Source organism: Eretmochelys imbricata, chromosome 4, assembly GCF_965152235.1.
Source record: "Eretmochelys imbricata isolate rEreImb1 chromosome 4, rEreImb1.hap1, whole genome shotgun sequence".
NCBI lineage: Eukaryota > Metazoa > Chordata > Testudines > Cheloniidae > Eretmochelys > Eretmochelys imbricata.
The window spans coordinates 141,147,371-141,166,226 of record NC_135575.1 but is presented as its reverse complement, the minus strand read 5'-3'; the positions used below and the strand labels follow the sequence as shown (position 1 = coordinate 141,166,226).

Sequence of the window (18,856 nt, the reverse complement as noted above, 5' to 3'; positions counted from 1 at the left end):
TTTTGAACATCTGGATTAATATTCCTTACTATCAACTTCCCCTTTCTTCCATTTGTTATTTTTATTATTATTATTATTTTACAACTTTCTTCACATCCCCTCTAAACCAGGTCAGGTTTTTGAACCAGCACAACTTTCTTTCTCGATTGTGGCTTTTTTGGGCATCTAAGGGCATTCTTAAATGATTCCCAATTGTCATTCACATTTTTCTGATTAAGTTCTTCCTCCCAGCTGATTTAGCTCAATTATTTTCAGAGTTGTGAAATTAGCCTTATTAAAGTACCAGGTATATATATTACTAGTCTGGACTTTATTCTGCTTGTACAATATAAATGTGATCAAGTCATGATCACTTGTACCTAATCTACCATTAATTTTTAGTTCTGTGATCAGTTCCTCTTTATCTGTTAGGACAAGGTCTAATACAGAATTCCCCTGTGTGGTTGCAACACTTTTTGAGGCAGGAAATTGTCATCTATTGCACCTCTACCCCGATATAATGCAATCCAATATAACACGAATTCGGATATAGCAGAGTAAAGCAGCGCTCCGGGAGACATCAATTAGTGCCCTATCTTGTGCTTTATCTGTTAGGATATTGATCCATAAGCATTCAACATCATTTTATTCCAAGTTATCAGTGACTTGGAAACAGGTAATGCCATTTTTACATCGCATTCCAGTCCCCCTTCCCTTTTGCCCACTCAGTTCTTCCTAAATAAATGAAAAGCAATGGTCATAACATTTAAATTGTGCATATCACACCACGTTTCAGTAATACCAACTAGCTCAGACTTATGCTCATAAATGAGCAATTCCAATTCCTCTTATTACCCAGACTCCTAGCACTGGTTTATAGGCAAAGAAAGACTTTCTTGTCCTCATGTCCTTTAGTTCCTTGATTAATTTTGTTCTCAGCATCTCAATTTTGTGCTGAGTGCTCATATCTTCCCTCTTTTTACCCTCCCCTTTTGCTACTAGTTAAATCCTCTCCTGAATATTCTAGACTGCCTATTCCTAAGGAGATTGGTTCCCCTTCTATTGAGATGGAGACCATTCAAACTATGCAGCCCCCTCTCCCCACAGAAGGTAGACCAATGTTGCATAAAACCAAAACCCTTCACCCTATACCACTCACCTAGTAAACAATTCACTTCCAGAATCTTCTGCCTTCTGTCTTCCTTTGCTCGAGGAACAGGAAGGATCTCAGAAAAGATGGCTTGGACAGTCTTTTTTTTCAGCACACTTCCAAGTTCCCTGAAGTCATCTATTATCTGCGTGATATCCCGTGACACAGTGTCATTTGTGCCAATATGAACCCTCACCATCACCAACAGATCCTTGCCCATAGACTTCAGAAGCATATCCAGTCTTAGAGTGACATCTCATGTCTTGGCTCTGGGAAGGTAACACACTTTCCTGTTGTCTGCCTGTTCCTTGCAGAATGTTTATTCAGTTCTTCTGAGTACTGAACCTCCAACAAGGATAGTCTGACTGCCTTGGATGGCTAGAGAATTCTTTGCAGGTAAGCTTGATTTTCTTAGAGGTTGGACCAAGCTGCCATCTGCACGTGTGTCCCATATGTCTCTCTGTTTCCTTCAACCTGCTGGAGCTTGAGAGGTTTCTTCCACAGATTCCATATTGAGAACCTGGTATCAATTTGAAACTTCTAGCTGTGGGAATGCCTCCCATTTCTCTTCTCCCTTGTGGCCAGGGTCTGGCTATTCTCATCTGTCTCCAACCATGTGGAATACTGCCATGACCTCTTGTCTCTGGTGGTTACGAATGACCAGGCCTCCTCTCTGACTTCCTCTGTAACGGATTCCTTTGTGGCCAGCTCCATTCTTCCTTGAACCTGCGATACTGGTGATTTGTCAACCTGGTTGTCTTAAGAACTCTTCAACTTCTCCAATTCTTACTAGCATCTCAATTTGCCCCTCCAATCCAAGAATCTTTTCCTCCAGTATAGGCACAAACTTGCACTTCAAGCACAGGAAATCCCTTCTGGCTTCAGGCAGGAAAGAGAACATGGCACACCCGCTGCAGCTCCCTGGAGAAACTGAGCAGAGGGTTTTGTTCTTACCCGAAGCCACATGTTATTCATGCAGGGAAAGCTGTGCATGAGGTTTGGTATGCACCTGAGGCCATGTGTTTAGCCTATGCAGAACAAGTCCAAGACTCGCCTCCTTCATTTCAGTCCACTCATCTATAGCCTGACACCTCACACACGGTTTATTGCCACCACCCTCCCCTCTCTTCTAGATACCAATATTGCCTCCACTCCAGTCCATCCAAAGTCATCTTACTTGTGTGGTCATGTCACCCCTTCTATAAATCTTTCCACGGCTCTCCACCTCACTGCACAGCAAGTTTGAACTCTTTGTCCTTGGCAATCAAAGATCTACAACCCTCCCTCTGACTTTGTCTTCACTTACATTCCATCCTATCAATCTTCATGTCCCCTTTGTTCTCCACCTCCTCCTCTCTGTCTCTCTGCGTGTGAAATACCTTCCATAAACTTTTTGACAAGCCACCCCCCTTGCCTCATTGAAATCACCTCTAAAAAAGCTCTATTCTCCCATCTCACCTACAAGAAGTGAGGCAGGAAATAAAAGAGAAGCAAGAAGCGTTAAATGAATGGAGCATCAAGAGACATACATACCTTACTAAGTAGCTATGTGATAGTACCACCCTTGTCTTTCCCCTTTCCTTCCCCCTGTTTTTTGTCTGTTTATGACCCTGGCTTATTGTGTTCTACTTACATTAGATTTATGCTCTTCAGAGCAGGAACCACCTCTGTACTTGTCTTTGAGAAGCTCCTAGGACATTTTGAGGTAATAAAGTTAGGAATCATGCCATGAAATAAATATAGAAAAAAATTAAGGTTGAATCTCAGGGAAAACATCCCAAGAGTGAAATCTATTATTCTGTGAAATAATCTCCAAAGAGGAGTGGAAGCCCCATCTTTAACAGATTTAGACTAGGATAAACTACTAGAAATATACTGAAGAGAACAATCCTGCACTAGACAGACCAGGAAGGGACGTATTAGCTGACTTGTTAAGTCTTTCTAGATCAAATTTCTAAGATCTACAGTTAAAATACAAAGAAAGTGAAGTCTAGATTAATTCAGTTCTCTCCCATACACACACAATTTCCTTGGCTATGGTTTGAAAAACATCTAACCAAACACCTTCTACCAGAAGACTAAACCTACAAGCCAGAGGCCCATACTCAAGGTGGAGCCAGTCATTCCAGCAGGGTGCCAGTTTCAGGATGACTGCATCTGTTTCCCCTCCTTCCATGGTGCACTCCAGGAGTTGCCAGTCAGGCCTCAGGTCTCCAACCATCACCTGTCCCTGGGCAAGAACCCTTGTTCCATTTCCTTCAGACTGGGGATTTTAAGGCTGCACAGCTCCCTGCCTTACACTGTGACATCCCCAGCAGGCCAATCTGCCTAAAGGCCAGCACCTGTGCATTGCTTTCTCTCTGACGGCTATGAACAGCATATTGCCAGCAGTTACAAGTTATTACACCGCTCATTCTAAGCAAGCATATTTATTCTTGAGGTAAAAGCATTGCAGAGAAAACATAATAAAAACAATCAACAGATTTAAACACACACTAAACATACAGGATTCACCCATCAGTTTTATGGGACCCTACCAGGCCAAAGTCTTTCCAACCTTTACAGAAGGGTATGGATCCCTCTTGGACAGAAGGTCCTGTCTGTTTGCTGGATCAGAAAGAAAGCCTTGTGTCAGTTCAAGCTCATCCTTTCATACTAAAAGCTCTTTCTCTGTGTTCTTTGTTTAGTCCCAGTGACTCACCTTAATCAGCCCCCCACTGTAGGTAGCTTCTGTAGGAGCTGTGGTAACCCTTCTGATGGAGTAGAACACAATCATACATAAAGCTTCCATAAATTTAATAGAATGGCACCCAAAGCTACTGCATGGGGTTGCAATATCTGTCACACAGAGTTCAAGGCAGTACCTAAGAACTCCTCCCTCATCATGATACTGGAAATGCAGCCTTACCCTTGGAAACCACCAAAGCTTCCTCAATCTTCCCTATCAGCCTTTGGTTAATAAGATGTCTGGTAAATGTGGAGCCCTCCTCTTCCCCGCTCTGCTGGGAGGAGGGAGGGAGAAAAAAAAAAAACACTGAGCATTAATCTTTCCCAGATATTCCAGCTGAAAGGCAGGGGCACAATGCTCTGCTCCACTCTCATCCCTCCATAGGAGGCCTCGTGGATCTCTTTGCCCGAGTGTTGTTCAGCTGTGAAGTGGAGAGTTTATTCATCTGCAGTCACTGCTCTGCATTAAGCACAAAAGCAGCTCAGGGAGCAAAGTACCAATCACAGGAGCACTCTCTGCTCAGCTTCATCCTCAGCACATGTGCTTCTTCCAACTTAGCAGACAGAACACTGAACTTAAAGACAGGCAAGTGGAGAGGTTGTTTTAGATTTACTTATGGCAAAAAAGAGGCTTTACTTATGGCAAAAAATGGGGAATTATTTTGGGTTGCACGTAATATTTGAAAATGCAAATGAAATACCACCACATGGGATTTCAGGAAATACCAGAAGTGAACCTAGCTAAGGGAGAGGGTGCATCAGTCTCCATAATCAAATCTGGTGTCTCTCTGCACCCAGAAGAAAGTGTAATTTTGATCACCAGCTCAAGAAATATCTTTAACTCTATTAATCCTGTGCTATGTTTTAAGAAACTAAAGCACCTCAAGCGCTCCTTATGCAGTTGTTTGTCTAACTTCTCAATAATTAACACAGCTGAGTGCAGCTTCCACTGGACTTCTTCACAGCACAGCAAGGGCATGAAAGGACATGCACTGATTAGAGGCCACCATCAATTGTGCCATACATGTCACCACACCCTGCGTGGGTGGATCAAAAGTACCACTGAGAAAGTCCTGTTCAGCTGCAATGTAATAGAGCATTCAAACTTCACAATATATCGTTTGCCTACTCAGATAATCGTTAGAGAGGCGTCCTTGTAAGCAACCTTCACATGCACAATACTGCCTCACTTCATTTCAATTCGCTCCAGCCCCACTGATTACTGCATGAAGCACATTCGCCCTCTGATGAAGCCCCAGACTAGGAGCATTCAATCATACAACAGCCTGGGACAAGCAAAACCCCACTTAAGACAAGTGATATTTAATCCCTTATTGCCTTACAGTCCCAATGCTAACCTGAACTTTAGCTTCCTGAGTGCACTATCCGACCAGCCTGTATGACCTGAGGTTGAAAAATGTGAACTAGTCACCTACCTCAGCCTTCCAGTAGATGCTCTGAGCAGCAGGAGAAATTTGCTCATCTGGCTAAATCTGCTACACTCAACTGGCACAGCTCAGCCACTCATGCACCAGACTGCACATCCGGAAGAGAGCACAAGGGTAGTTTTGAGCAGTGATGAGCTGCCAAAATCTTAACAACCGGTTCCCTCCTCACCCTACGAGGGGGTCATTGCCCACCCCCACCCCCCAGACACTCCTGCCCCATCCAACCCCCTGCGTTCATTGACGCCCCCACCCCCAGGACCCCTGCCCCATCCACCCACCTCCCTGACCCAACTGCCCCCAAAATCGGGTAGGAGTATCTCATGGGCCACCGTAGTGGGTGCCCACCCCACCCCTAAGAGCCAGAGGGACCTGCCGGGGGGCGAGGTGGGGAGTCCCGGAGGTGCTTACCTGGGGCAGCTCCCAGGAAGTATCCAGCAGGTCCCTCTGGCTCCTAATGGCGGGGGAGTGAAGCTGGGGGGGGAGCGGCCGCTCCCCCCACTGATCACATCAAAGTGGGACCTTAGGAGCCGACTCCGTGGGTGCTCCGGGGCTGGAGCACCCACGGGGAAAATTTGGTGGGTGCAGAGCACCCACCGGCAGCTCCCCGCCCCGCGCCCAGCCCAGATCACCTCACCTCCGCTCCGCCTATGAATGCACCGCCTCACACTGCTTCTCCGCGCGCGCCCCCCCCGCTTCCCGTGAATCAGCTGTTCGGCGGGAAGCCGAGGAAGGCTGAGAAGCAGGTGGCGGCTTTGCACTCAGGCTGAGGGTGGCGGAGGGGAGCTGGGGCGGGGAGCGGTTCCCCTGCGCAGCCCCCCTCTCCGGGTTACCTGCTGCGGCGCAGGCGGCCCTCCTCGTGCCCCCCCCCGCCCCAGCTCACTTCCGCCTCCCTGGGCCTGAGCAGGAAGTCACCGCCTGCTTCTCAGCCTGCCCCGGCTTCCCCCACGAACAGCTGATTCACAAGAAGCCTTGGGGGGCGGAGAAGCAGAGCAGGGCGGCGCGTTCAGGGGAGGAGGCAGAGGTGGAGCGGAGGTGAGCTGGGGCCGGGGATGGGGGTAGGCAGGGATGGGGGCTGCCGGTGAGTGCTCCAGCCCTGGAGCACCCATGGAGTCAGCGCCTAAGGAGCCACTTTTGGCCGATTAAATTTAAAAGCCCTTTTAGAACCGGTTGTCCCTTGCGGAACAACCAGTTCTAAAAGGGCTTCTAAATTTAACAATCGGTTCTAGCAAATCGGTGCAAACCGGCTCCAGCTCACCACTGGTTTTAAGTCCATCTCTTCCCCCACCCCTCCCAAGCAAAAGTGTGGTCCTGAAGGTCACTGCTCGTTGGTGGCAAAGAAAATCCTTATACAGGTGAGTTCCACAAAGGAATGGCCTTCTAAGAAGTCATCCTGACCTAGTCAGGAGAGTTGGTCATCAGTGGACTGATTTGAAAAACCAAAGCCAATGCTGACACTTAAATATGAGTTTCCAAAGGGCCTATGGCACATTCAGACTCTCTGAAGAAAAGTGTTTGGAAGACAACAAATTAGATAAGATCTTCCTTATGCCCTGAAACAAGAACAGGAAAGTGTCTCCAGTTAAGCGTCTCCTTATTCTCAGCTGATATGGTACAGTAACTTCTTAAAGCAATACCCCCAGCGAACCATAAACAGATGTGTCTGCTACAGCAATAGTACTAAGAAGACTCACCTTCTTTCCCTCTACCCAAGCAGTCACAAAAAAAACCCCACACCAAACCAAAGTTGAGTAATAATACTTAGCACCCTTCATTGACCCTTTGGAAAGGTAAGTGCTATCATCAATATTTTATAGATAAGGAAGTTGAGGCGCAGGCAGGTGTCATGACTTGCCCAAGGTCACCCAGCAAGTCAGTGGTTGAGCCAGGACTAAAACCCAGCGCTCTTAGTTCCCAGTCATGTGTTTCATTTATTCTGATTCATAATCATATTATCTAATAACTCAATCAGTATAAACGGTCCATGAAAAACAGTGATCTCCAAAAAATAACACCCATAGACCCTCTGACACAATTCCCACTCCAAAACTCTCAACTCACCCAGAACTTCCCTGGACAGCCAGGAGAAAAGAGGGACAATTCGGTTCTGCAATAGAAGTGCATCCCTTAAAGTAGTGCTAACTTGTAATACTACCACCACTGCTTATTTCATAATAAGCAACAAGATGCACTGAGAGGCTAACACAAAAGTGAAAATAAAATAAAATCCAATGAGTTGCTGGGGGGAGAAAACGCTCTCCTAGAATGGCCCAGACAGACTTTCAGGCCTCACCAAATAGGAGCAGGTAGGGGGGTTGATAACTTTTGCAAGTAAATTTAATTCTAGAAAGGAAGCTATTTTCCACAAGATTGATGAGGAAGTTAATACTCTCTATAAATAAACTAAGGTCTCTTCCCGGTAAACTACTCTGTGCGGACTGTAAGGCTTCAACTTCAGCCCCAGGCATTGGGGTTTTGGCTTTCTGCCCCGGGCCCCAGCAAGTTTAATGCTGGCCCTGCTTGGCGGACCCCCTGAAACCTGCTCGCAGCCCCCCCAGTGGGCCCAGGACACTGGCTTACAGGATCAGGGCTTAACATTATAAAAGGAAGGGGAAACATAAAACTGAAAAAAGCACATCTTAGTCACAAGTCACAGAAGCTGTAAGTGTCAGATTAAACCTGACCAGTCAGTTCCTTAATACTGTGTTTAAATTTCCTGCATAAATGGTCACAAAGGAACACAGGTACCAGAATTAATGCAATTGTTGATGTTTTTCCTGCTAGGGAGTTTTGGGCTGGGTAGTATCAGGCTGATAGTGAGGAACATTAACATAATTCAGGTAATAATGCTTTAAGCGTCTTTTAAAAGATAATTATGGGCATACGAACAGGGCACATCTACTTGAGCAGTTTCATTCCTATTGCATTATGTTCTCCCATCTGGGAGGGGTCGAGGTGCACTGAAGATGCTCCAAAGAGTCCTATTCAGCTTCTCGTAGCAACTGACAGTGGTTATAAACAAGCTTCCTGAGTGAGCTCAGTGAACAGAAGAAGTTAGCATCTAATCGGTCAGCCTATAGCTTCATGACACATTCCTCTAGAGGCTATTTGCATTTTTTGCCCAGTAATTCATAAGATATGGGACTGATTCAGCCAGCTCAGAATGTCACATGAAAAATATTATTCCTAAGGGTGTAAAATAAGAGGTAAAAGGCTTATTACACAGAGATACAAATTTTAAACACACAGACAGTAATAATAAATTTACACAGCATTCATCTTCAAAGCATTTTACAAGCAGGCCACATTCTTGGCTGCCTTCAGGCAGTGCGGGGAGAGGGGGTTTTCCTCAGCTGGTGCAGAGCAGAGTAGAGGTAGCTGCCCCACTCACTCTCCCCAGCTGAACCCCGGGTGCAGAGAACATATCAGGATAGAGAGACAGTAAGGCCAGAGTGTACTGTTCCCCCAGCAATGCTGAGCTAGAGAATGGACCTTTAGGAACCATAACCAGCTGGCACAGGTAAAAGCAGCCCAAATACTGGGCTCAGGGTGATACACATTCACTGCGAGAACCAGGGAGTCATAACAGCAGAAGCCATTAGCCAGTCCTCAAAAAATTCCTGCAGTAGAGATATCTTCATTTTACAGACTGAGACAGACGGCCAACATTTTCATTCTCCTATCTGGGATTCCTCCATTTCCGAGAGCCCAACTCAAGATACCTAGGGCTGGATTTCCAGAAGCACTGAGCGCTCACAGCTCCCACTGACTTGGGTTATGGGTGCTCAGAACTTGTGAAAAATCAGGGCCAAGAGCTCTCAAGTTGGGCACCCTAAAACTGAGACACCGAAGAGTAGCAGCAGCCACCTCGGACATTTTTGGACTAAACACATGGCTCAAAGACACAAAAACACAAACTAGATAACCTCCCCTCCCAGGCCACTGATAGTGGCAAAGCAGAGAATCAGGATCTTGGACAACTATTAGTCTTTTACTACAGTAATACCCATCATGAATCAGGCCTCACTGTGCTAAACATCATGCAGACAAACAAAAAGACAGTCCTTGCACCGGGAGAGCTTACAGTCTAAGTCTAAGATGAGTGTAAATGGGGAATTCTCTGTAACTTTAAGTCCTTAAACCATGATTTTAGGACTGCAGTAACTCAGCCAGAGGTTAGGGGTCTATTTCAGGAATGGGTGGGCAAGCTTTGGTGGCCTGAAATGTGCAGGAGGTCAGACTAGATGATCACGATGGTCTCTTCTGACTTTAAAGTCTATGAGAGACACCAGAGGAGCACAAGAATGAAACAATTATGAACAGCTTGATAAGTAAAATTATCGCACACCGGCAGCCTGCCCATCCAAGAGTATTTTGCAGGCATTATCACAGAGAGGAGTTTAAGGAAGGATTCTGACGTTTTACAGCACTTTTATAAACAACAAATTTTGCAAGACACACTTCATTACTTTTCTTGATAAAAGTACAAATATAATGGATGAAAGGAATGAGACAGATGTAATATGTTTGGATATTTGATACAGTGCCTCTCAAAACCCTGGCTTGAAAAGTTATTCCAGTTCATAAGAGAAACACTCCGGAAGACTTAAAACTAGTGGCACAAAAAGGAAATGATGTAGAACAATATACTGACTTAGGAAAAGATGTTTGGTGGGAAGGGGAAGGTTAACCACTTCTTTTAGGACCAATTCTAATTGATAAGGGAAGCTAAAGATATAAGGGAAAAAATCCATTGGGAATTGGGCTAAAGACAGTAAGGACAGGGAAGGAGGTGTGTGTTAAGTACAATAGGAACAAAAAGTAATCCTAGCAATGTTATACACCTGTTACTAGATGGAGATGGTAAAGTTGTTAGTAATAAGGCAGAAAAGGCCAAAGCGTTAATACATTTCTTTTCTGTATTTGAAAAGAAGCAGGACGGTGTACTTATATATTGATGAAGTACTTTACGTCTATTAGTACCTAAGGAGGATGTTAGACAATGTCTACTAGAGATAAACATTTTTGGATCAGCAGGCTTAGTTAACTTCTATGCAAGAGGTATAAAAGAGTTGGCTGAGGAGACCTCTGGACTGCTGGCTGTTTATTAATAAATTAACCTTGGAATACTGGGTAAATTGCAGAAGATGGTAAGAATGTTACCGTTGTGCAAAAATGACAATGGAATAATCCCAGGAAACTCTAGGTTATGCAAAAATCAATCCCAGGCAAAATAATGGACAAGCTAATATGGGATTCAACTGATAAAGAATTAAAGGATTGGAATATAAGCAATGCCAGTCAACATGATTACAGAAAAAAAAAAAAGTCTTGTCAAACAACCATGATTTCATTCTCTGATGAAATGAAAGTTTGGTTGATAAAGGTAACCACATAGATGTCATATACTTAAACTTTTATAAGGCATTTGACTTAGTACTGCAAGACATTTGATGAAAAAATTAGTACTACGTAATATTAATAAAGCACACATTAAATGGATTAAGAAGCAGCTAACTGACAGATCTCAAAAAGTAGTGGTCAATTAGGAATCATCGTCAAAAAAGGGTGTTTCTTTGGTGGGGTTCCCTGGGGACCACTAATAGGCTTGACACTAAAAAAAAATCACTGCTGATAACATTTACAGATGACACAAAGATTGGCTTAGTGGTAAATAATGAGGAGGACTGGGCAGCCTTACAGACCAATCTGCAGCTGGGCCCATTCACACAAAATGCATTTTAATACAGCTAAATGCAAAGTTATACATCTTAGAACAAGTAAACCAAGCCAGATCTACAGAATGGGGGACAGTATTCTGGAAAGCAGAGACTCTGAAAAGGATTAGGGGTCATAGTGGACAAGTAACTCAACAAACTCCCAATGCAATGTCGTTACAAAAAGTGCTAAGGCAATCCTTGGATACATAAACGGGAGTAGGGGTAGGGAATAGGAGTTTACCTCTGTATATATTGCATTGGTGAGACCTGCATACAGCTGTGGTGTCCACCCTTTTTAAAGGATGTTGAAAATTAGAGAGAATGCAGAAGAGAGCCACAAAAATGATTTGAGGTCTGGAGAAAATGCGTTACAGGGCAAGAGACTTAAGAGCTCATTCTGTTTAATTTAGCAAAAAGAGGATTGAGAGGTGACTTGATTACAGTGTCAAAGCACCTTCACATGGAGAAAATACCAGGTATTAAAGGGCTGTTTAATCTAGTGGCAAAAGGCAGAACAAGAAACAATGGCTAGAAGTTGAAGCCTGACAAATTCAAATTAGAAACAAGGCACAAATTTTCAACAGTGAGGGTGACTAAGCATTGGAACAAACTACTAAGGGAAGTGAAGGATTCTCCCTCCATCTCTTGTTGTCTTCAGATCAAGACTGGGTTCCTTTCTGGAAGATGTGTTTTAGCCAGATAAGTTACTGGGCTCATTACAGGGGTAAGTTGGCGAAATTTAACGGCCCGTGTTGTAACAGAAGGTTAGACTAGATGATCTAAGGGTCATTTCTGGCTTTAAATTCTATGGATCCATAAGTCATTTATTAGGAATCTAGAAGAGCGAGTAAACCATACATTAAAGGAAATATACATGATAAATTGAAAGGAGGTACAAATGCTAGTGAGGGCAGAGAAATAATACAAAGGGATGCGAAAAATTTTAAAAAGAGGCAGAAACCAATTCAGTAATAAAAATGTAAGATAATATATCTATGCAAAAAAAATGATACATCACATACATTTATTGGGAGGAGACTTTTGGAAAGGGGTAATGCTGAAAGATTCAGAAATTTAGATAGGAGTTTGTAACTCTTTTTTTATTTCCTTTTTTTTTTTTTTTTAAGGGTCTGATCCAGTCACACAGAGACATCCAGTCACAAAACTGTCCTCTATACTGTTCTGGTGTGATTTCACACACAATATTACCTTCACCACATCACCAGGAAGCTAGACAAACTAGAGGGAGTTCAGTGAAGAGCAACAAACATGATCAACGAATTTACGGGGAAGACCGAAAAATCAAAGCGCTAGAACTTAGGTGGAGATGATTTATGGGCAGGAAGGCATTATTCTTCCGCAAGGGTGATTAGATACCACAATGATGTTATAAAAATGTGGATGGGTAGAAGAGAGAGGAAAATTATCTACAAATAATTAAATAATGTAAACACAAATGGGAGGAGAGGAACTACTTAGGGTGGTACAAGAGACAATAACTAGGAGTGATTGGATATCTTTAGTAAAGGAAGCATTTGGACTGAAAAGCAGGAAAGACATCCTGACATTTGTTATTTGTATTCCAGCAGCATCCAAAGGTCCTAACCAGATCCCTGCTCCAAAGAGTTTATAATCTAATTTGAAACAAGACATGGTAAGTTTCAGATGTAAAACAATAGTCCAGGAGAGGAAGGCCAAGTTAACAGTAAGATAGCATGGTTATGATAATAGCTATTTCATAGCTTTGTTGCCAGCACCCAGTGCCGAGAGGCAAAACAACAGCAGGGTTTGGTTCGCTACCCGGTGTGCTTCACCCAATAATCACAACGGGGTGGAGAAGCAGAAAAGTTTATTTGAAGCTTCAAAAAGGTACAGGGAGAATAGAATCTCAAATCCTGCACAAAGAAAAGGAGTCCTTGTGGCACCTTAGAGACTAACCAATTTATTTGAGCATAAGCCTTCGTGAGCTACAGCTCACTGTAGCTCACGAAAGCTTATGCTCAAATAAACTGGTTAGTCTCTAAGGTGCCACAAGGACTCCTTTTCTTTTTGCGAATACAGACTAACACGGCTGTTACTCTAAATCCTGCACCCAGAGCAGGAAGTTTCACAGGCTTTTATACACCCTTTTTCCCAGCATATCTATCCAATAGCAAGCTGCCCTAAGTATCCATATAGCCAGCCAATCCAGTTACCAGCTAGTTCCCTTGTTTTTTGTATCATTTGTTAAACTATACATGAAGCTGCTTTATTCGGCATTTTTCCTTCCATATCTGCCCTGTTTGGCCTTGTTTAGTTTCAGTCAGTCTGACTCTGCAACATATTGTTGCAGATCTTCAGCATAACTGCTGTGAGTGCCTCCAGGCGGGGGGGGCCAAGGACACTTGGGCCTAGTATGTAGAGCTGCTGCGAGTGCCTCCGGGGGGGGGGGGGGGCAAGGACACTTGGGCCTAGTGCGAGGGGGCTCCATCGACACTCGTGGTCTTCCATCCGCTCAAGTTACCTAGTGGCCATGCCCCAGTGTCCCCAACAGCTTGATAGTTCTAGAGCACCTGAAAAGGTTCCCTTAAAAATAAATACTCCAACTGTTCTGAAAGCACAGGACCTATTAGGCCAGGAAATAGTTTCCTCAAAGGGAACTGGGGAAACCCCATGTTTAAACTAGACTGGACAAGACACTAGTAAATGTACTTCAGGAACTCTTATCTTTGGTTCTGCGATAATGCTCCGCACAGATGTGCTGAAGAAGGGGCACATTAGACCTGTACGAGAGCATCCACAGCGCATGCACTTCATCTGTTAAATGGAAGTGAGTCAGCAACCACCTAGTCCTTCTGAAGGAGTCTTTCCTCCCAAATATTTACAGAAGGACTCATGAAAATAAGTGACTTCAATGAAAGACACTGTCCACATAGGAATCAGAACGCCATAGCAATGACAATTTAAATACAACTGGAGCTGGTCTACATACAGTCTTTATTATAAATATAATCAACGTAGAAACTGATTAAAGTGGTGCAACACCCCAGTGTGGACACAATTATAGGGATATGAAGCATTATATCAGTGTCGTTTATTCCAGGGAAGCACTTTTATACCATGGTAATAGCACCCACACTATGAGATTTTACCCCTTTTAACTATGTTGAAATAGAAACTAGCATAGCTAAGCAAGGCAAAAACTGTGTGCAGACAAGCCCACGTTGCTAGCAGGATTCCAGCACCATTTCCCTGTACCACGGGCAGAGATTGTGTGTCTGCACTATGTTATGAAACTGTGCTGTTTCTCAAGGGGAGCCTAGCCTGTCTCCTGAAGACTCACTTCTTCCATGATGCCCACAAGCAGTGAGTCATTTAAAAAAAAAAAAAGTTGTTAAATCTTCTACTTCTCTGGCACACAGCATGTCTACTCTGTGTCTATCTAGAGTAGACTGAAAGCTCTTTGGAACTGGGACTGTTGATGCTTGTCATTAATAACATCTCTCAGTAAAATAAAAACAAATCCTACCCACACCCAGATTAGAAAAGCCATTCTAGAATCACTCCTGTAACAACCACGTTTATACAGTTGATGGTTGCAGAATCCTTAGCTACCCTACTCCTCAGACAGACACATAGATCCATAGTATAAAAGTCTGAAGACATACATGAGGTCTGAAACCCCATTTGATCTCTGCTGAATATGCCAAGAATAGGAGACTTAAAACCTACTGTTGTAATTTTTACACAATATGAAAAACCTGGACAGATGGCTCTTGAGTATTTTGATTTTTTTTTATTAATAAACCAGACCAATGTTCAGCATGTCCTTCCAATAACATCACATGGCCTATCCCCACAAGGTTACAGTTACGGCCCTACTTCTGCTGGAAGAATATTTAAAAGAAGATTTAAAAAAATGAGTCAAGAGCTGACCAAATTGTAATCTTATAATATCACAAAACAAGAGTTTCCTGCCACTACACAAATGCAGACACAGATCCTGTGACCATAGTCAAAGACCATTGTTATCAGTCAGAAAGTTTACACACATTTGCTCATTTGAAGGGGCACAGGCAGGTAGATTAACTCCAGAAGTTATGGTTTTGTAAAAATGAGACGGTTTTACATAAACCTGATATTAACACAAATGTTTATTTTTTAAAAAAACTGTTCTGTTTGGATTTAAATATCCCCCTTTACCATTGCAATTTAAGCTCCACAGTCAGTGCACAAAAACCAAAACCCGACTACAAACAAAGGTGAAACTGAACACTGTTTTCACTTCAAAAGGAGAATGAAATTGAAAAAAGAAAAATAGTGAAAAGTAAAAGGAAAGTTTTAGAAATATCAGTTTTAATCTCAGTTTTTGGTGACATGAGGAAATTAATTGGTTTTTAAAGGAAACATTTTTAAAACAACACTTCTACCCTTTAACATGAGGGATCTGGGTATAGTGGACTGTATAGTTGTGTTTGTTTGTTTGGGGGATGGGGGGGTTAAAAATAAAAGTAGTTTACTTCCAGCGTTGTGAATAATGTGCAGTCTGGACAGCTGGAACAGATTCCAAGTGGGTATAATTTATTTATCTAAACATTATAAAATCACACAAAATCAGGTGATTCCTTATGGAAACAGGCCACAGCTACATAGACAAATACCATGTCTTCTAGATTAACAATACAGCAGAAATCACTGCTGAGAAATCGTAAACTGCATCACAAAGGAAAAACAAAAGAATGAAACACTGACTTCAGAACTTCATAAACTACCACCAAGAGCGAACGAAAAGCAGAAATGATAGCGTTAACAGCCATGCAACCTCTTTCATTTACACCCCTAGGACAGAGAAAATGTCAGCAACTTCACAGAGTAGGCAAAGACTTTTTCCAGTTGAAAGGTACCGCAAGAACCACCAAAAGAGGATGTTTAATAAGGGAACAAAGGATCCACCAACCAAACAGAAACATTAACCGATATCATCACGAGGATTCAATTCGTCATACTTTTTGTGAAACAGATAAAAATAAAAACCCATACAACAAGGATAAGGAAAATAACATTCAGATAAGAGTCTGGGGTTTGCGATGAAATCTGCACATTCTCCCTATATGTACATATTGTCAAACAGGCATCCCCACATCTAATGTGACAGTTTGCTACAGTTACCAAAGAACAAACACCCTATACAAACACTCCTTCGAGAGGTTGAGGAAATCAGACCCTGAAGTGCGAATTTAAAAATAATCAGTAGAATATGGAACATTCTTTCACACTGACAGCCCCTTAAAGCAAAATAGGAACCCGTCCCCCCCACCCCCAAAAAAAGGCCTAGAAGAAGAAAAAAACAATCAGATCATAGTGAAGCCAAATTACGAGTCTAAACAACTACAGGCAAGGCCCTCGGGAATGGGCCACAGTTTCAGATTACATTTTATCTTCAACTTCTTGATGCATCTCACCCCTGGCCTGATGAGAAATCCTTCAGCCCCTGCCAGAACTATGACGTGAGAATGGTATCTGGGTATAATGGAGAGGGAGGGTGTGGGAAGGAACAAGAGGATTTCATACTCCTCTGCAGCCCAGAGGTGACTTCTGCAGAAAACATTTAAATGCACACAACCCAGGACAGGTTTTTCATAGTTATAAAGCAGAGATTCAGAGTGGGAGGTTAGTAAACTAATTTTCAAGAGGGTGTCTAATTATTAGACGCTTATACCACCCTACCATCAATGCTGTGCCCAAAATTCACTATAGAGAGGGCACCAGGTCCCAAATACAGAAGGCTTGAAGAAAGCCAGTCCCAAGGCAATACTAGTACCTTACAGCTGCAACCCTCCCTATCACCATCATCTTTTGCTCCACCATCCCCCAAATTCAAGGTCTTGCTGATCCCAATGTTTTTCACATCCCTATCTAAAATCCATTCTTCCCTCTCCAGCACTACAGTTAGAATCCTGGCCTGTACCTTGGTCACCTCCCACATCTCACCTCAACCCTCCACATCTATTCAAAACATTGCTTCCAAAAAAAGAGTTTTCCCATCCCGCTGCTCCAATTATGTTACCCCACACTCCTTCCTCAAATCCCTTCACTGGCTTGCCTTCCTGCTGAGTTATTAACCACCATCATTTTATTCATTGCCATAAATGTACACAGCACTTCTCAAACAGAAGGAGACAAGGCACAGGAAAACAGTTTCGAAAAATCAAAAGGGTGGAGAGGGAGGAGAACAAAGTAGGAGAATTCCTGGCAGGAGATGGTTTTAAAGCAGGATTTGGAGAAGAGAGAAGGACCCCTGGTAAAGCAGGAAGAAATGAGTGCAGAGGTTCAGGGGCTGCAGCTGTTTGGGCTCAGGACAGCAGCTGGGACAGGGGAGAATGACAATAACTGGCAGCTATGCCATGGAACTGTCATTCAGTCAGAACAGGTGGAATATCAGGGTGTATACCTGATTAAGGGGGCATGGGGAAGCCCTTCTTTTAGGGATCTGGTATATTCACGGAGCACCAGGAGGGTCCTTTCTTTGTTTCATTTGGGGGTTTAGAGGGTCTATCAGCAAGGACAGAGTGGCAATTTGGACGGATAACCCAGTTTGGTGGGGTTAGAGGGCTCTCCATGTCTGAACAGGGAGGGGGGGAGGGGGAGGTGTCCTCCCTGCTTAGGGGGAAGTGATGAGGGAGCTGGGAGTTCCCAACTTAGGGGAGCCAGGAGTCTCTAGGGCTGAGTGGTGCCGAGGACTTAGAGTCTGGGGGTGAGGGGGGAGCAACAGAAATGTTGGGGGCTCCCTGTTCAGGGGGAAGTGAGGGGGGGTGTTGGGGGCTCCCTGATGGGGGGGCTGGGGGCTCCCTGTTCAGGGGGAAGTGACGGGGGGGCTGGGGGCTCCCTGATGGGGGGGCTGGGGGCTCCCTGTTCAGGGGGAAGTGACGGGGGGGCTGGGGGCTCCCTGTTCAGGGGGAAGTGACGGGGGGGCTGGGGGCTCCCTGACGGGGGGCCTGGGGACTCCCTGTTCAGGGGGAAGTGACGGGGGGCTGGGGGCTCCCTGTTCAGGGGGGCTAGAGGGTCCCTGCTCAGGACTGTGGCGGGGGGCCCCTGCCCCGGGCCCGGCTGTACCTGAGCGTGGGGCCGATGCAGGCCGTGTCCGTGCTCTCGATCTCCCGCAGGATCCGCTCGTGCTCCGCCGCCGTCTCCAGGCTCTCCAGCTCCGCCATCTTCCCCCGCTCCATGGGCTCCGGGCCCGGCTGGGACGCAGCGAGCCTCGCCCACCCCCCAGCGCCGGAGCCGCTCTGCCCCAGCCCAGCCCCAGGCTCGCCGGCCGCGCCCCTTCGCCGCGCCGCGTCTCCACCCCCTGCCGCGCCGGCATGCCGGGAAATGTAGTCCTGGGGGAAAGGGGGTGTCGCCTCCAGCCCGGGCCCAGAGAGAGACTCCCACCAGCGCCCCTCACTGGGGGGACCCCCACCCCCGTCAGACCCGCCCCCACACCCCTTACTGGGGGGACCCCCACCCCCGTCACACCTGCCCCCACACCCCTCACTGGGGGGACTCCCCACCCCCGTCACACCTGCCCCCACACCCCTCACTGGGGGGACCCCCACCCCTGTCAGACCCGCCCCCACACCCCTCACTGGGGGAACCCCCACCCCTGTCAGACCCGCTTCCACACCCCTTACTGGGGGGACCCCCACCCCCGTCACACCTGCCCCCACACCCCTCACTGGGGGGACTCCCACCTCTGTCATACCCGCCCCAGAGCCTACATTGGGGGGACCCCCACCCCGTCAGACCCGCCCCCACACCCCTCACTGGGGGACCCCCACCCCCATCAGACCTGCCCCCACACCCCACACTGGGGGGAC

General features: G+C 45.2%; 1 protein-coding gene across 3 annotated transcripts in view; it reads right to left on the bottom strand.

Annotated features, from left to right (window-relative positions):
* Positions 1-18,272, bottom strand: part of EXOC6B (exocyst complex component 6B) — a 449,711-nt gene extending 431,439 nt beyond the window's left edge. For all 3 annotated transcript variants that reach the window (XM_077816057.1, XM_077816058.1, XM_077816060.1), the window contains exon 1: positions 18,114-18,272. In XM_077816057.1, coding sequence (XP_077672183.1) covers positions 18,114-18,226 — 113 coding nt within the window. In that variant the 5' untranslated portion in view covers positions 18,227-18,272. The remainder of the gene's footprint in view (positions 1-18,113) is intronic.
* Positions 18,273-18,856: the final 584 nt, after the last annotated feature.